Source organism: Pseudoliparis swirei, chromosome 24, assembly GCF_029220125.1.
Source record: "Pseudoliparis swirei isolate HS2019 ecotype Mariana Trench chromosome 24, NWPU_hadal_v1, whole genome shotgun sequence".
In the NCBI taxonomy this organism is placed as follows: Eukaryota; Metazoa; Chordata; class Actinopteri; order Perciformes; family Liparidae; genus Pseudoliparis; species Pseudoliparis swirei.
The window spans coordinates 24,771,793-24,791,154 of NC_079411.1; the positions used below are offsets into that span (position 1 = coordinate 24,771,793).

Consider the following 19,362-nt stretch of genomic DNA (forward strand, 5'->3'; position numbering starts at 1 on the left):
TTTACTCAATAAATACTAGTAACCTTTACATAAAAAATATGTGTGTGTGGAGTTTGGCATATTATTATGTTGATTTAATACAATTTGAATTATTTATCAATTGCATTTTACTCATTTTTGTTTGAATAATATCAGCTCAAAATCATTGAGTAGAATTTAATCATATTTTATGAGTAAAGTCAACAATGTCGAAAAATTAATAAATTCTACTCAATGGAAACTCTTCAGTTTTAAACGCCGTACACTTGCCCAAGGAATTTGCGCCACACCTGACTTTCCGGTACATAAAGCTGGATTTATTCTTAGCAAACTAGGTTACCGGTAACTTACTCTGAACGGCAAACCTGCTCCGGTTCAGGGTAGCTTTCAGGATTGATTAAATAAAATTATATTCAAAACTCGGTGAAATTACAGACATTATCTGTAAATTAACAACCCAACTGTTAATTTAAGTATTATGCTAATAATAAAAAATAAAAAATGTTGCCCATTTTGTAAAGAAAATGACTATTATTAATACAGTCATTTTACAGTTTTCTTAAATGACATACAAATTCACTTTTTCATTACAATAAACATATTGCAGTTTTTTTAAGAGTACAAAGTAGAAGAAATAATGATAAGTTTTGATACTTGTTCTTTAGAGGAGCATTATAGGGCGACCGTGAGTATTGGCTGTTGTGTCCAGTGTCCAATATTTGTAATCAGAACTGATAATGAATGAATTAAAATAAATTCTGAAACACTAACATCTTTTTAAACACACACATGCATACACACATACACACACACACACAAACACACTACTCTGCCAACTGACCCTTAACCTCCTATTTGTTTTACATATTATATTTACCTAAATATAATACATTGAGGTCATGGGGTGAAATCGCCTCCAAAATCTTGACGAGGAAAATCCTTAAAACCAGTCTTTTAGTTAATTTTTCCACCAACTCAGATATGTGGATCATCTTCAGATTTAAAGAGGGACATCTGAATATGAATACCCTAAAGTTTGGGACTGATAGCTGCAAGTTAAGGGCCAAAAAGGTCCAAAGGGTCAAATTGGGCCTTATTCTCTTATAATCGCATATTTTTTGACAAGTGCAAAAATTGTCATAATCTCCTTAATATTAGTCCTGGATATCCAAGATTGAACACAAACACTCAAGACAGGGCCTACAATGAGGTGATGGGGTGAAATTTCCCCCAAAACACCCACAATAGTTAATTGGCTGTCTGAAATCCAGGACTTGAAGAGGGTGTGTGGCTTTGTAAATCTGAGACCCTGTTAAGAGTTTGGGCTGATTTTAGCTTCTTTTTTTCTCAACATGTCAGAGCTTACCTTTCTTTTCCAGGTTGTAACTACTCCCAAATGGGGCCCAACCGGCTGGCAATATATAGCACTTAGTATCCCTGCTTGGTAGTGGTTTAAAAACCGAGAAGACAAAAAATGCACTCCTTTGAAGGTTCACAAGTCCTCAAATGTTTGTAATATATGACAAATCTCAGTTATGATGTTCTACCAGGCTGTTGGACCAGTGCTCTGAACTTCTCCGTACTCTGCTGGGGGAGCAGCATTGTAACTGGAGAAAACCAACCGACTCACTAAACTGGTGTGGAAGGCCGGCTCCATCATTGGCAAAGAGGACTATCCGGAACAGGTGGAGAGGAGGACATGAAGAAATGTTTGTCCATATTGGAGAACCGGACCACCCTCTCCACCACCTACTGCAGGGACAGCGGAGCACGTTCTCCAACAGACTGCTTTAGCTCTGCTTCACAAGGACAAACAGGAGAACATTCCTGATACAGGAGAACATTCTTGATAGAGGAGAAACTTCCAGATACAGGAGAACCTTCCTGGCAACTATTAGACTTTACAATAAATCACCTCTGGCCAGATCCTCCTCAAATTGAACAACATCAATGAACATTGCACCACTTTCACTTTATATACACTTAGATACACTGTATTTACTTTCATTTTTTTATTATTTTTTATTTCCTTTATTATTTAACTTCTTAAATGTAATATATCCTGTCCTACTATTTTATTGTATTATTCTAAGAATCTAGTTACCAGAGAAGCAAACAGCACAGACAGAGACAGACAGACAGCCCGTCCAACAGAGAGAGAGAGAGAGAGAGAGAGAGAGAGAGAGAGAGAGTTCAAAGGAGAGGCCAGGTGTCAGTGATCAGTCTGATCACAGCAATCAACACAAACAAAGCAGATTGAACTGTTGAACCCGGTTTCGCGCCACTTCTCCGCAGTTTGAGCGGCGCGCTGCTCTCCGGCTTCAGTGACTCACGAAACACCACAGAGGGAACGACAGCCTCCTGACATGACATCGCTTCTTGAGGTAAGAATGCCAATTTAATTTCAGAGAGTAAAAGTTGTATTGAACGGGCAACGTTAGTGACACTGAGGTTTCTACTCGGCTCTGGTGAGGAGTTGAGCTAGCCTCGTGTGAGCTAGCGGGTAGCTACTTTTGAATTCGAGGCATGGTGTTCTGCAGTTCTGTGTCGCCTTGGGCGTCAAGAGTAAGTTAACTTAGCTATCTGATGGTTAAGTGTTTTCACGTTTCTTTAACATTGTCGATGTAACGTAGGTTGTCGGTTTCTGTGTTGAACGAGCTAACATTAGCTTACTTTACATATGTTAGCTGAGGTAATGTTTAGCTAACGCTCGTGTTATAGGTTCATTAGTGGCAGGTGGGTTAAGACACCTGAGGGGTCACGTGCTACACACTTCATCTAATAACCACGATTTTATTGAAGTGCTTTGAAACTGGTTCCACGCAGACATGTATAGACAAGCTCACATATACCGGAGCGGTCAGTCCGGACAGTCACGTGACCAGACACGTTATTGTACAGGTCTGTTCACGTGACGTCGGGACTGCTGTTCACGTGACGCTCTTAACGTGATGCTGTTGACGTGGTCGGGACTCTGTTCACGTGACTGTTGTTAACATGACGCTTATAACTGCGCTGTGGCGGACATGACAGCTCACAGCTCCTCAGAAGCTCCGTGCACCGTGAGCTGTCCAGTGAGGGGATGGTTTCATGATCAAATCTTCATTTACTGTCCACATTATCAGATGAGGACGTCACCAAAGAGTGTCCTTTGAGTCAATGTTTACATTTATGTACAGATAATTAAGAACAATTAGTTAATTATAAAATGCTAATTATTTTCTCCTGCCACCTTTCAGACATTATAATCCAACTTGGATGGAACAACTTCGTGACCTTAATGACACCCAGCAACACGGTGAGATTATAATCCATTTAAATGCCAGAAGCAAGCAATTATTTGTTTTTAAGATGTTTTTTTATTTATTTGTGTTAGAGTTAGACACACAAGCACCACAGGGGAGGATCTGCAGCAAAGGGCCCACCGGAAATCAAACCTTGGCCGCCATGATGACGACATGTGGCACTTGAGTGTGAATCTAGCCTTTTCATTTTTATTTACAACATTAGCATTGAAAAGAGCAAAAGTTGATGCTTGAGATGATTTTGTTTTTACTGAAGAGGATGTATGTCCTCCTTTGTCCTTTATACCCTTACTCTGTCTTTTTAGGTGTGACTACGACTACCAGCATGAACCTCAACACCTTCTTTGCTGTTCCACTAGTGTGACCCATGATCGCATACAAGTTGTCAAGGATAAACGGGAGTAAGTTGTTTTAAGTTCAGTGTCTTAATTTAACAACAGAATACATTTTTATTGTTCGAACCACCTAGTCATGTTGTAAATGCTATTTAAAGTTATATTATTGTTAATCTTTTCTGTTTTGTCTTTTTTCTGGCTGTAGAGAGAATCATGTCAGCCGACAGACAACCGGTTGACCTGTTAGTCTTCAAGCAGTAATGATGACTACTCCTGCCTTAAGTTCCAGTTTCCTGAACATCATGTCGGCATGAGATTCTGTCCCCACCTGTCTTCAGTCTGGACCCAATGAGTTTTTTTTTTTTACAGTGTGTTTACAGTCACATGGTTTTTTTCGAGGCTTTGTCTGAGTTTCAGTGCTGCAGTTATTTACCATTCAGGGTTGTTCAGAAACATCCAATTTGTCATTCTCATTTGAAGGGCTTGCTGCTGTGATTCTTTTGTGTACACCAGGATTTCTTTGTATTTTGGCATTTTACACAAATGTTTTTGAAAGATGGTCAACAAAGTTGCACAAATAAATGTTTAACTGCTGTTGTCCTAAATGTGGTAATTTGTTAACTGTTCCTCAGTACATTCTTGCAAAAAGAAGGCATGATATTAAGTAGATTCTACATTTAAAAAAAAATATGCGAACAAAGTGACAGTCAATAACATTACATAGATTTTAAGTCATGTGGTACCAATTATAAGTTGATTTGCAAAATGTATTTATGTAAAGATAAATAACAATTTCAGTTTAAATGTGTTGAATTAAGTAACATTCTTCCAAGTTGAGTTGTTGTAACTTATTTTATTTATTGAATCCAAATCAGTATTATCCAGATATTTAGTAAATGGAAATCAATTTCATCCACATAATTAGTAAATCTAAATTACTTTTTCACAGCTATTTGGTATATCTAAATTACTTTTTTTTGAAAATCTAGTAAATATTAATCATTTTCACCAATAAAATTAGTAAATATAAATTGGTATTATCCGGATATTTAGTAAATGGAAATCAATTTCATCCACATAATTAGTAAATCTAAATTACTTTTTCACAGCTATTTGGTATATCTAAATTACTTTCTTTTGAATACCTAGTAAATATTAATCATTTCCCCTGTATAATTGATTTGGATTTACTCAACAGTTGCCATATTAGTAAATCCAACATATTTGTATTTAATATTTTGTTTAAATTTGCTTAATTAAATCAATAGTTTTTAATCAAAGATGAAGTATTAAATTCTATTCAATTATATTAATTGTCACTTTGTTGCCTTAATTTTATTGAGTAGACAATGGTCAAACTTTTCTGAGTGCAGCCAAGTCTTCATCCACGAGACATGGACACTTTAGGGGGAAATAAAAGTAAAACAACCCGTTCACGCTTATCCCTGAACAATTCACTGACTGGTTTCTGGGCCGTGTGTGTGTGTGTGTGTGTGTGTGTGTGCGCACACTGTGCTGACAATAGGTCAAATGAACCTTGTTATGTAAATATACAAAATGTTAAAGGTGAAACGGAGTCAGGAAGGTGTTGATACTTCAATAAATGATGTTATTTTGCTGACAACCTGACCTTGTGTGATCTTTCCTGACATTCCTGCATGTTCTATCATGGTGGCAGACGCCACATCCTTTCACTCAGATGCTGGGCAAGAGGTGATTATGGGTACACACCGCTGTGTGTTTACAGTAGAAACAAAGCCTCTCCTTTAAATATCGCCAGAGGACTGCGTTGTCTCCGTTTGGGAAAACGAGTTGGAGGATGAAAGGAAGTTGGACTCTCCGGACAGCATCCTGACGAAGAGCTGGAGCCCATTAACATTTCTGATTCTGGTCTGAAATTCGTCCAGTTGGAGTCATCCAACATCACCATGGCTGAGTCCAGTTTCCCCTCGCCTCCAGAGGATTACTGTCCACTGTGTATGGATTCGCTGAGAGACCCGGTCACCATCCCCTGTGGTGACACCTACTGCCTGGAGTGCATCAAGATCTACTGGGACCAGTTTGACCACATGGGTGTGTACAGCTGCCCGCAGTGCCACTCCACCTTCACGCCGCGGCCCGTGCTGAGACGCAATCTACCCGACGTAAACCACGAGCCGCGGCGCCAGCTCCCGGAGCTCACGCCGTTCCCGTACATGCACCAGGAGTCCTTCTGCGACTTCTGCGTCGGGCACCGCAAAAAGGCCGTGAAGTCGTGCCTCATGTGCCTGGCCTACTACTGCGAAACGCACGTCAAGCCCCACTACGAGTCGTCCACCTTCAAGAGGCACAAGCTGGTGGACGAGACGGGCCACCTGGACAGGAAGATCTGCCCGCAGCACGAGAAAGGCCTGGAGCTGTTCTGTCGCTCCGACCAGATGTGCATCTGCGTGCTGTGTACTGTCAAAGAGCACCGCGGCCACAACATCACCTCGGCGGAGGATGAGCGCATCGACAAACAAGTGAGTCTGGATTGGCTGCGCGTCAACGTGGGTCGGTTGTGAATCCAATATCACGACGCACAAAAATTATGCCGCAGATTAAACGTATACTCTACGTAATATTCTCACAAGTGACAAACGCCTGTTGTTCCGGTACATGTGGTTGGGGTTGATGCAACGCTTACAGTATCTGTAATGGATGTTTGTAAATTCACATTTCCACAAAGATAGACCAGTATGTTAGTTTACTCTTCATTTGTTTTCTGACTTGAGAAGCACGTGTTTCGTAACAGAGGTTGCTTTCATATTCTTTATTTTTGAGAAGTTGAAAATGGGTCTTCATGTTAGATCTGCCTTTTCCACCTTCATTTGTATATTCACCGTGTTTCAGAAAAGGCCTTGTTTGAGTAAATTGTGAACCCTTAAAGAATAGTGTCAGTGTTTCTTTTCTTTTTTAAATCAAGGTATCAAAGAGAAATTGTGATTTTGCTTTGGTATCATCTGTAAACGCCGGTTATTCCAACACAACAGAAAGTTCTGGTGGTCACCCAGACTGAGGTCCATCACATCATCCAGGAGAGGATGAAGGAGCTGCAGGAGCTCAAACACAATGTGGATGTTCTCAAAGTAAGTGCACTCAAAGAAATGACTCATTGGATGAACTCAATTAAATTGTTGGCAGGTTTTCCATCCAATAATTATCTGCAACTCCAACTCAAATTTAGCACATCAGTGCAATACAATGTAATTAAGTTAGTCCAACTCATTTGTATCAAATACATCTAAAATATAATAACGATATTCATTAAATTAAATTAATTTGTGTTTGTCCAACTAAAAATATAAACTAACTAACTAAAAAAATATGCAAACACCACACAGAAAGAAGGCCCGACTGGGAATTGAACCCACAGCGCTCTGGCTGTGAGGCAACGGCACGAGCCACTACACCACCGTACAGCCCTGAAAGTGTCTTCACCTCATGCAAACAACTGATTTTCAGAAGGCGCATGCGCAAAAGGTAGTCCTCAATGAAACACATTCATTTTGAGTTGATATGCACACCATCTAACCTAAATAAATCTAATAAATGAAAGTATTCATACATTTTGTGTTACACCCATTCAATATAAATATCTTCGTTTTGTAATCGATTTATTTAAATGTATCAAACAATATTTAAATGTGTCACCTCGAAGAAGGGCTTGAATCGTTTTTGTGAGTGTAACCTAAATAAATCTAATAAATGAAAGTATTCATACATTTTGTGTTACACCCATTCAATATAAATATCTTCGTTTTGTAATTGATTTATTTAAATGTATCAAACAATATTTAAATATGTCACCTCTAAGAAGGGCTTGAATCGTTTTTTTGAGTGTGTCTCTACATGTTAGGATGCGATGTGACACCATGTTTGTGGCAGGAGACACAAGATGAGATATTGTACAATAAAGCCACGATGAATGACGTGTTTCATCTGATGCAGGTATCAAATATCACACTTGTCTTAACCCTCCTGTGACCTTTGGGGTCAATTTGACCCCATTCAATGTTTAACGTCTCTAAAAAAATGATTGACATCATGTTTTTTGCTTCATATTTCATGACTTTTCCTAATTTATTGGGGACAGCTGGGAAAACATAAAATTCACATGATGATATGTTTTCAATGTCCTGTACACAACTTGTACGCATCGGTCAATTTGACCCCGGGCAGTTTTTCACTGTGTAAAACATAAGAAATATCAAAATTTGTATTTATTTAAAGGGCTATTTAGGTAGTCAATAAACAAACATAAAGTACCTCACACTTAAACTTGGGAAACAATATTAATTCTAATCATTTTCTGGAGGTTTTAATTGCAGTGGTCAAAAAGGGTAAAAGATGTTAGTACATTTGAAGGTAACAGGAGGGCTAAACCTCTCGACAAACTGTCTTTTCCCGTCAGAGCGGTGCCCAGCGAGCGCAGGCAGAAAGCGATAAGACCTTCCACGAGATGCTGCAGGCGGTGGAGCGCTGGAAGGCAGAAATCCAACAGATGATAATGGCCAACATGCAGTCGGCGATGTTGCAGGCCGAGGGCTACGTGGAGCGCCTGGAGCTGGAGATACTGGAGCTCCAGCGCAGAGATGCAGAGCTCAGGCAGATCCTCGACACGGAGGACAACATTCACTTCCTGCAGGTGCCGCGAGAAACATGTGTGTCCTGATTAATATGTGTCACCCAAACACAGAGCGCATGAACGCTATCTCTTTTTCTTTTTACAAAACACATCATTTATCTTGAGGCCGAAATTTGTTTTACAAAAAAAGCACGAAACAATTCACTAGGCAGATTTTTTTCCCTGTTTCACAGATTTAAAAAGACATTGAGTGACTTGAATGATTATGCTGTAAAAACTTTGTTTTCACCAATTCTAAGTGAAAACAAATGAGATCAGACTCAAAATTGACTCATCTCACTTGCAATATGAAAGTAGATATACACTACTTTGAAGGTGGCAATGTATTTATATTAGGGCTGTCAGCGTTAACGCGTTAATCTATGCGATTAATTTGGCCGCCTTAACGCACTAAAATATTTTAACGCAATTAACGCAACTTTGTTTACTTCCGTTGAAGTTTTTACACTCAAACCGAGTGTCAAACCGCGGCAGTAGGGTTTAACACTGTTTCCGTTTTTAAAACAATTATTTTTCCGCGAAAATAAGGAGCAGAAATCAGTTTAACTCGTGGATGAATCTGTCGGGTTTCCTCCTCCGCTCCTTCCTCCCGTCTCCCCCTCTGATCCACAGAGGAACGGAGGGGCGACGTGTCGGGTGACGCGGCGCGGAAAGAATTCGTCACACGAAACCTTCAACGTGATTGGTCAATCCGTTTGTCTGTCAACATTTTTCACAAGGACCTCCCACCTCACGGGTGAGGCTCTATAGCAGCCTGTCAGTCAGAGAGCAGAGAACACGGCATCAGGACAACTGAGCCTCATTGAATAGAGCTGAGATTGTTCTGGAATGTTTGATGTAGAACACGTGGGGGTGTGTCATATGCAAACGCCTGAAGGTGAATTTAATTTTTTTTGTAAAATGGAGAAAATGCCCCCAGCCTCCAGAGGGTGAACAGGACATATTTGAATGTCAGTCAGTTATCAAGGCCACTGGTTCTGCTGTTGTTCAATGTTAAAGATGACGCGGCTGTGTCCAGTCGCCGTCGCGGCAGCTCCGCGGAGATTGTGCGCTCTTTTAGTTTTTGTGTTTATTTTTAATATTTTCTTTGCCAAACACATTGGCACTAACAACACATCACGCACACTTTTTGGACATAAACTTTGCCAAAACAAGGGTTTTGTCCACTTTTTCCATCGATCCAGCGTGGCGGCGGAGATTGTCTGGAATGAACCGCAACAACAGTGGAGCTACTACGACGGCGAAAACATCGGGAAGCAGGCGGGTGGAACAGACTGAGAGTTCAAGCCACCGTCCACCTTTGCCCAGCATCCTTCTTGCTAACGTCAGTCTCTGGAAAATAAGATGGATGATTTTAGGCAAGGATCAGATTCCAACGGGACATGCGGGATTGTAACATCTTTTGTCTGACGAAACTTGGCTGACCCGCTGGTGCGGATCGAGTCATATGCCCAACCGAGTCCTTCTCTGTTTTCCGTGCAGACAGAACGGAAGAGTCTGGTAAATCTAAGGGAGGGGTCTGCTTCATGACGAACAACATGTGGTGCGAGTCCAAGAACATTAAGACTCTTTCTCTTTCCTGCTCGCGAACCTGGAACATCTGACGATCTCATGCCGTCCATTCTACCTTCCCGGGAGTTCAGCTCGGTCATCACCACAGCGGTCTACATTGCACCACAAGCGGACAGCGACGTAGCACTATCGGACCTACACGATGTGTTCTGTCGGCATCAGTACAAGTATCCGCGGCTGTGGTGGTGGCTGGGGACTTTAACAAGGCAAACCTAAAAAGTCATGCGAACTTTCACCAGCACATTACGTGTGCTACCAGAGGGAAAGAGCGTTGGACCACTGCTATACGCCATTCAAGAGAGGCTACAAGGCTGTCTCTCCCCCTCCGTTAGGGAAATCAGACCATGCCGCCATTTTTCTGCTTCGGAGTATAAACAAAGGATCGCGGGAAGCGGTAGTGACGAGGAACGTAAAGCGGTGGTCTGACCAATCAGAGGCTGAGCTTCAGGACGCACTGAGTATTGTCGACTGGGACATGATCCAATCCAGTTCCAGTGACGCGTCAGCGAGTTTGCGGAGTAGCAATGAGCCTCATAGCAACGCTTAACGGACACCATCGTCCCCACGGTAAAAGTTAGGGACTTTCCTAACCAAAAGCCGTGGGTTGATAGATCCATCCGTGAAGCTGTGAACGCCGTACTGCTGCCTATAACTCCGGTCTTGTATCCGGCAACATGGACAGTACAAGGCAGCGGTCTATGGACTGAGGAGGCGGTGAAAGGAAGCCAAGAGGAAGTACCGAGACAGAGTGGAATCACAGATGGAGCAGCGCGACACCAGGCGCCTATGGCAGGGGCTACGGACTATCACAGACTACCAGTGCAGACCCCGCAATGGTGAGTGCCGACGCATCCCTAGCGGACGACCTGAACTCATTTTATGCACGGTTTGAGGCTAGCAACAACAGCGCTAGCTCGCCGGCTAACAGCAACACCGTTAGCGTAGCGGTGAGTTCTACCGCTGGGGACGAACACACACTCTCTGTGACCGAGCACAGTGTGAGGAGGGCTCTGTTGAGGGTGAACACCAGGAAAGCTGCAGGTCCAGATGGCATATCTGGGCGAGTACTGAAGACCTGTGCTAACCAGCTAGCTCCAGTGTTCACCACAATATTCAACCTCTCCTGGCTGAGTCCGTGGTCGCCGCCTGCTTCAAGAGATCCACTATTGTCCCTGTGCCCAAGAATGCTTCTCCAGCATGTATGAATGACTACCGACCGGTGGCCCTCACCTCGGTGGTCATGAAATGCTTTGAGAGGCTGATAAAGGACTACATCTGCGCCTTCCTCCCTTCCTCCATGGACCGCTGCAGTTTGCTTATCGCCCAAACAGATCCACAGATGATGCTGTCTCCCAGGTACTGCACACCACACTCTCTCATCTGGACAGCCAGAGGGGGCTATGTGAGACTGCTGTTCATTGATTATAGTTCAGCTTTCAACACCATAGTCCCCCAGACTGGCGGCAAGCTGACTGAGCTGGGACTGAACACCCCTGTGTGCTTGGATCCTGGACTTCCTGACCGCCAGGCCACAGGTGGTCAGGGTGGGCAGACACACCTCCAAATCCCTCACCCTGAACACAGGATCCCCCAGGGTTGCGTCCTCAGCCCCTACTGTACTCCCTGTACACACATGACTGTGTGGCCAGGTTCAGCTCAACACCATCATCAAGTTTGCGGATGACACAGTGGTGGTGGGCCTGATCTCCGACAACACGAGAAGGCCTACCTGGAGGAAGTTGCTGATCTGTCACTCTGGTGCCAGGACAACAGCCTCATCATGAATGTCACCAAAACTAAGGAGCTGATTGTGGACTTTAGGAGGGCACAACAACAGAGGACGTACTCACCACTGGGGATTAACGGGACTACTGTGGAGAGGGTGAGCGGGTATAAATACCTGGGAGTCCACATCACCGAGGATCTGACATGGTCAACTAACACAGACACTCTGGTGAGAAAGGCAAGGCAGCGCCTCTACCACCTCAGGCAGCTGAGGAAATTTAAAGTTTCCCAGAGGATCCTTCAGTCCTTCTACTCTGGAGCTGTAGAGGCGTCCTGACAGGAAGCATCACAGCCTGGTTTGCAACTGCTCCGCTCAGGACAGGAAGGCTCTGCAGAGAGTAGTGCGTTCGGCTGAGCGCACTATTGAACACACTCCCACCCTGCAGGACTTGTACACCAGGAGGTGCAGAACCAGAGCCGGCAGGATCATGAAGGATCCTCACCACCCCAACAACAGACTGTTTCAGCTGCTGCGGTCAGGCAGGCGCCTCCGTAGTCACGCTGCAAGAACAGAGACTGAGACGGAGTTTCTTTCCTCAGGCCATCAGGACTGTGAACTCCGACCTCACCAGGACCCCCACATAGACCCACACAACTGCCCCTCTTAGGCACACACACACACACACACACACACACTTACTGTAAATATTGTGTTGTTTTTTATTGTAAATAGTGTGTACTTGTTGCCCTTGCACATTCCTGCTGAGCATTGCCACTTTCATTTCACTGCACACCCTGTGTGTGTATGTGACAAATAAAACATCTTGAATCTTGAATCTTGAATCTTGAAACCAATGGGGTCTCAATATACTTCTTTTTTTTTACTAATCTGTTTCACTGAAGAAAAAATTTATCATCCACAATATTAAATACGTCGCTGGCACTTTATAGGTAGGAGCCTCTTTGAAACACAGCTCTGTGTGAAGTTTGGTCTTTAAAAAGAATGAACTTTTAACGTAACTTTTAATTGCGATTAATCGCGATTAATGAATTTCAAAATGTGCGATTAATTAGTTTTTTTTTAATCGATTGACAGCCCTAGTTTTAATACATTTTACTCTTGCACGGATACAACAGACACAAATTGGATCATGTATTTTTTTTTTTTTTTTTTTGAATATACTTTATTAATCCACAAGGGGAAATTAGTTCTCTGCATTTAACCCATCCTTAGTTATTAAGGAGCAGTGGGCTGCAGTGATGCGCCCGGGAAGCAACTGGGGGTTCAGTGCCTTGCTCAAGGACACTTCGACTTGCTTCCGGTGTTCGTTGAAGTTGTTACACTCCTCTGAGTGTCAAACCGCGGCAGTACGGTTTGACACTGTTTCGCTTTTAAACAATTATTTCTCCGCAAAAATAAGGAGCAGAAATCAGTTTAACTCGTGGATGAATCAGTCGGGTTTCCTCCTGCTCCTCCTTCCTTCCGTCTCCCCCTCTGATACACAGAGGAACGGAGGGCGACGTGTCGGGTGACGCGGCGCGGAAAGAACTCGTCACACGAAACCTTCAACGTGATTGGTCAATCCGTTTGTCTGTCAACATTTTGCGAAAAAAACAACCAATGATCACTCAGTAAATCACAAGGACCTCCCACCACACATGTGAGGCTCTATAGCAGCCTGTCAGTCAGAGAAGCAGTTTTGTCTTTAAAAAGAAGGAACAAACTTTCAATTGCGATTAATCGCGATTAATCGCGATTAAAAGTTTGTAATTAATCGCAATTTCACAATGTGCGATTAATTAGTTAATTTTTTTTAATCGATTGACAGCCCTAATTTATATGTCACATTTAAACATCTCTTGCGCGCTCCATGCGCTGTTTGAATTCCAGATAACAACTGTAACTATAATTGCAAAAGATGTTAATATTGATGTATGTTTGCAATGTTTGTGTTTCTGACTCGCTGACCGGATTATGGAGCTCGCATTTCTTGTCGAATAGAATTTTCCCACCCTGTGCGTTGCTCCTGTTGCCATGGTGCCCAAAGTGCTCATCAACCCTCAGTTCTCCTTTGGAGAGATGAGCAAGACGGCCACCGAGATGAAGGAGCATCTGGACAACATCTGTAAAAAAGAATTGAGCAAAATCTCAAAGACAGGTGTGTGTATAATACATGGAATTGACTCAATATCTTTACACTATGAAAACTATAAAGTGATCCAGTAGCACGCTAACCTACTGCTGCATCATCCTCACAGTGAGTGACACCCCGGTGTACATCCTTCTGCCGAGAAACGGAGACAAACGACTCAAAGGTAAATGTGTGAACATATAAACAACTTTACCCACATGAATATTAATTATATTGAATTAATTTGAGATAAAATGAGACAATATGTAGATAGAAAGTGTTTGAACTTTCTCTCATTTGATATGATTACCCCTGAATGTATTTTTTTTTATTTAAGTAAACAATAAGATAACATACATCACAAAATAATGTGTGTCCCTTTCTCAAAATATCCACAGTTCCTTCCAGAGTTGATTTTCAGGAGCCAAAAGCCAGGACGGACTTCTTAAGATGTGAGTTAACAGTTCAAAGTTCATTCAGTCCCTCTGTCAAATTCTTTCAGTTTGACACAATTGTCTTTTCCTGCGACGGCATTATGTGTTTCATAATATAATATTATCAGATAATTAGTTGTGGGTGAGAAACAGAACATTAATGGATTAGGGAATGATCAATGAGATGCTCCAAATCTAAACACTCATAATACTTTATGTTTGAATGTGTATGCCTGTCTTGCATCGCCCAGACTCCTGCAAGATGTCCCTGGATCCAAACACAGTTTATAAAGAGCTGGTCCTGTCAGACGGGAACCAGAAGGTCATGCGGAAGAAAGCGGTCCAGTTCTACCCCGACCACCTCGAACGCTTTGATGGCTTCTCCCAGGTGCTGTGCAAAGAGCCTCTGGCTGGTTTCAGGTTTTACTGGGAGGCAGAGTGGAGCGGGGAGTTTTCCATCGGGGTGGCCTACAAGAGCATCAGTCGCAAGGGGAAGAATTCAAACAGCCTGCTGGGCTACAACGACAAGTCTTGGAGTCTCCTCTGCTCGGACTCGGGCTACTCTGCCTGGCACAATAAAGTAGACAAAGACCTGCCTGAAGCTCCCAGGGCCACGCGAATCGGTGTGTACCTGGATTATGCAGGCAACACTGTGGCCTATTACGCAATATCAGAGACGATGGAGCTCATCCACAGATTTAAAGCTCAGTTCACTGAGCCTGTGTATGCTGGCTTCGGTGTGGGCTCCTCTGTGACCCTCTGCAAGCTGAAGCAGAATACCACGCCTCGCTAAAATGTATTGGGACGGGTATTTATCCCACAGGTACTGTTAAATACTAGCTGAACAGTACAATGGCATTTAATTGTCTGAAAAAATTGTCAAAAAATGTTTTGACCTCTCTATTTAACAGATTATTTTTTTTGCGACCACATTCTGAATGTGGTGATCATACACTTAAAGTTCCTGTTTCACTCAACACTGGACCATGTATACTGCACTGTCATCCAGAGTCAACCATTATGCTAATTAAAGGTTATTCTGGCATTGTTTTCATCCACACATATTTAACCTTGCATTGTTTATCAGGTCTTCAGCGTGCGTGTGGGAATCCACATCGGCCCGCTGATGCTCTGGGCTTTGTTCACAAGAAATTCACTGAAAGTTAATTTAAAGCTATTATTTTGAATACATATGTCAGTGGTTCTATTTCATGCAAGTTTATGTTGGGAGAAATATGTATTTTTGTAAACCAAGGCAATCTTTTAATAACAGAAGGCCTACATTCAACTGGGCTAAAGCATGCTGTGGAGGAAGCAACCTGCAGATAAATGACAAGAAATCAGCATGAGCTGTGTGTGTTTTACATATTGTATATACTGTATGTGTGCGTGTGTGCACGACAAAAGATTAAAATGCTGTACATTTTGAAGTTTTTTTAATTTTCTTCGAGAGAAACTTTCACAATTAAGGTTGGAAGCGATGACATAAAATCCTCCAAAACATCTGTATATCATGTTATAACAAAGCAACATAAGGACATTATACATACAGTATATATAAAAAATACTATTCATCATACCAGTAAATAAATGATTATTTAGACAAATATTCTAAACCAAGTAATTTAACTACTGCATTTGTGTCTAAATACACTTGGTTTAGTGACTCGTGTATGTTTACTTCAGATACGTTTCTGATTACAGCCTCGAGGATTAATGCCTTGAAGACATCTTGTAGGCAAATTACAACAACACAAATATCTGCTTACAGGCAGTTGCATTTACTGAACAGTTTCCCCACCCTATAAAGATACATCATGGATGGGACAAAGCTTATTGTGACATATATAAAGACGGCCATTGAGAGAAGAGTAGGAAACATATAAACTGGTGCTATGCTCACACAGACTAGAATAACCGGCGCTGGGAGCTGGGAGAAAGTTGTAGTGACTAGATGAATCAAAATAATCATAAAAGCCTTTTTCTTCATATTATCACCCCGGTCCCTCTGCCCCTCCCCTGGTGCAGGGCGTTTCAGAGCTCTGAGAACTGATACGCCACAGAAAGTCATCAACATCAAAAAGAACATATCCAAAACTGCAAGAAAAAAAAAAAACTTTCTTGAAGCATCAAGAGCCGTGACTACAATGGACAGCGCGATCGCTGTCAGCCAAGAAACACAGCAAACGGCCACCTTGTACCTCAGAGGTTTACACCAGAGGAATATCACAGGGTGGACAGTTGCAAAGTAATGCTCCAGACAGAGGTAGCTCTGCATCAGGGGACGCATTAACATGAACATGATATTCAAGAAATGTAAGATATTTTCCAAGAAGGGTGACAGGAGGCCCTGAAGGAAATACAAAATGCCAGAGAGACCGAAAAGGGATTCAATCACAATCTGGTTGAGAGGGATGAAATCCAAAGCTATCTTTTCTTGTCGTCCACTAACTATAAGCCATGTGACGTAGACGTTGATGGGCAGACCAAAGAGAAGGTTTGCCGCATATGCAACTACTGCCACCATTTCTTCAGGTGGCTTCCACGGTGGAGTGATGGCTGTTTGGTTGATGGTGGAAATGTTCATCTTTGTCCTGATAATACATACAGAAATGAACACAGCCACGCTGATTATATTCTTGTTATAGATGTACAGTAATGCATACATTGTCAATTACAAACTATCAATGTTTCAGTCAGAATATATCAATAATAACATAACACAATTGCAAACACAAATGCTGTAGAATAGTCTTATTATTTAATGAGATTAAATGACATCAAAAGCCCAATTTGATTCTTTGTAAGAATGTGCATTGTGCATGCTCATCATGTGCTTTCTTATCTTAAGTATCTGAAAGAAAATACAAAGGGTTTTTGTTGTTTTTATGAAATGTTCTTAATTTTTTTTTATTGAAAAAAACCTCCCTAACTGAGAATATCATTATTCATGAAAATACTTACGTTTAGCATTTAAGTCATTGTTCTATTTAAAACTGCACAAACCATGCATCATTTAACATTCCAATAGTGTAAAAAACAATGTCTCCTACCTGGAGGTTGTGAGTCCTGAAGCCACTTCTGTCAGGCTAAAGTTTCAGCACCTGTGTGGATGCATATTTTGCATGTATCAATACACTGAACATTAACATACGGAGCAGAGCTTCTAAATACACAGACTGTTGACCCTCGACTCTCATTTATATAATATCAAGAAACGCCCAAATCAGCTGGCTTGTGTACACTGAATGTGTGTGAGGAGAGGGCTACTTGGATCTCTGGGAGCTGCTCCTTCCACTTAGCCTTGAGGTGTTTATTCCTCTAGGTCAGTGGTCATCATACCCCCTGGAGTGGCCTGGGGGTACATGGAGGCACTCCAGGGGGTATGTGAGAGTGAGATATAAAAATATAAAAAAATAAATGTATAAGCATCCATTCAAAAAACCTCCTTCTCTGCAATGACTGTGATCAAAACCAAGCAAATAAACAGACTGGAGAAGAGTTTGATCCCTGCCGTCGCCTCCCTGCAATCTTCAGTTTCTACAGTTCAATAAATCAGACACTGATGGCACAGATGTACTAAAACTGAAAGAAAATCACTGAAACAAGGTGGAGAACCCCTGCTGTAGGTGTCTGGTTATACACGTATGACAAATTAAATGAGCTCAAATGATTTGCAAGAGAAATGTTCCAAAGGTTTGTTCAGCGATGCTTTGCATGTTTGCAACAGAGAAGAAGCACGGCCACGGTCCTGTATGCACGTGTGTCAGGCAGTCAACCAGAACTACAGAACACATTACAGCAATATTATTCGTGTTTAAAGCACAACAGCCACAGCTTGTAAAAGTGCACTGCAGATGTATTAATGTGGCAGGAATCCACATGTTATTAGGACCACAAATGAGATTCTAATGAGATTAAAGTCATATTTTAAATATGCTTGGAGCTATTTATTGTATGGCATTGAGTGACTTGAATGATTATGTTGTAAAAACTTTGTTTCACCAATTTAAGTGAAACAAAATGAGATCAGACTCAAATTGACTCATCTCACTTGCAATATGGCGAGATATACACTACTTGAAGGTGGCAATGTATTATATTAGGGCTGTCAAGCAACGCGTTAATCTATGCGATTAATTCTGGCCAACGACTAAAATATTTTAACGCACTAACGCAAATTTTTTTTTTTTTTTTTTTTTTTTTTGAAGATACTTTATTAATCCACAAGGGGAAATTAGTTTCGTATTTAACCCATCCTTAGTTATTACAGTACAGGATACCGAAGCAATCAGTTCAGTGCCTGCTCAAGGACACTCACTTGCTTCCGTGTTCGCTAGTTGTTACATTCTGAGTGTCAAAACCATGGTACGGTTTGACACTGTTTGCTTTTAAACAATTATCGCAAAATAAGGAGCAACCAGTTTAACTTTTGATGAATCAGTCGGGTTTCTCCTGCTCCTCCTTCCTTCCGCTCTCCCTCTGATACACAGAGAACGGAAAGCTTAATTTGTCGTGGTGACGTGCCAAGCGCGAAAGAACTCGTCATCAAACCTTCAACCTGGATTGGTCAATCCGTTTATTATCTGTCATTTTGCTAAAAAAAACAACCAATGATCACTCTGGTAAATCACAAGGACCTCCGCCACACATGTGAGGGCTCTAGTAGCAGCCCGTCAGTCAGAGAAGCAGTTTTTATTCCTTAAAAGAAGGAACAAACTTAATTGTTATTAATCGCGATTAACGGGTGATTAAAGCTTGTAATTAATCGCACTCTGCCAATGTGCGATTAATTAGTTAATTTTTTAACTCATTGACAGCCCTCAAATTTATATGTCAGACGAACATCTCTGCGCCCACGCCATTGAATTCCAGATAACAACTGTAAACTATAATTGCAAAAGATGTTAATATTGATGTATGTTTGCAATGTTTGTGTTTCTGACTCATTGACCGATTATGGAGCCCCATTTCTGTCGAGAATTTTCCCACCCTGTGCGCTCCTGTTGCCATGAGGGCCAGTGCTCATCAACCTCAGTTCTCCTTTGAGATGAGCAAGACGCCACCGAGATGAAGGAGTATCTGGACAACATTCGTAAAAAAAGAATTACAAAAATCTCAAAACATAGGTGTGTATAATACATGGAACGAATTCAATATCGCCTTTATTACACTATGAAAACTAGAAGTGATCCAGTAGCACGCTAACCTTAC

The 19,362-nt window shown here is 41.8% G+C and overlaps 1 protein-coding gene across 1 annotated transcript; it reads left to right on the plus strand.

Moving 5' to 3' along the window:
* Positions 1 to 5,547: 5,547 nt before the first annotated feature.
* ftr84 (finTRIM family, member 84) lies at positions 5,548 to 14,941 on the plus strand. Its single transcript, XM_056409596.1, has 7 exons — positions 5,548 to 6,120; positions 6,631 to 6,726; positions 8,052 to 8,285; positions 13,585 to 13,741; positions 13,842 to 13,898; positions 14,113 to 14,166; positions 14,400 to 14,941. The coding sequence occupies exons 1-7, from the start codon at positions 5,548 to 5,550 to the stop codon at positions 14,939 to 14,941; spliced, it is 1,713 nt and encodes a 570-aa protein (XP_056265571.1).
* The last annotated feature ends 4,421 nt before the right edge of the window (positions 14,942 to 19,362 follow it).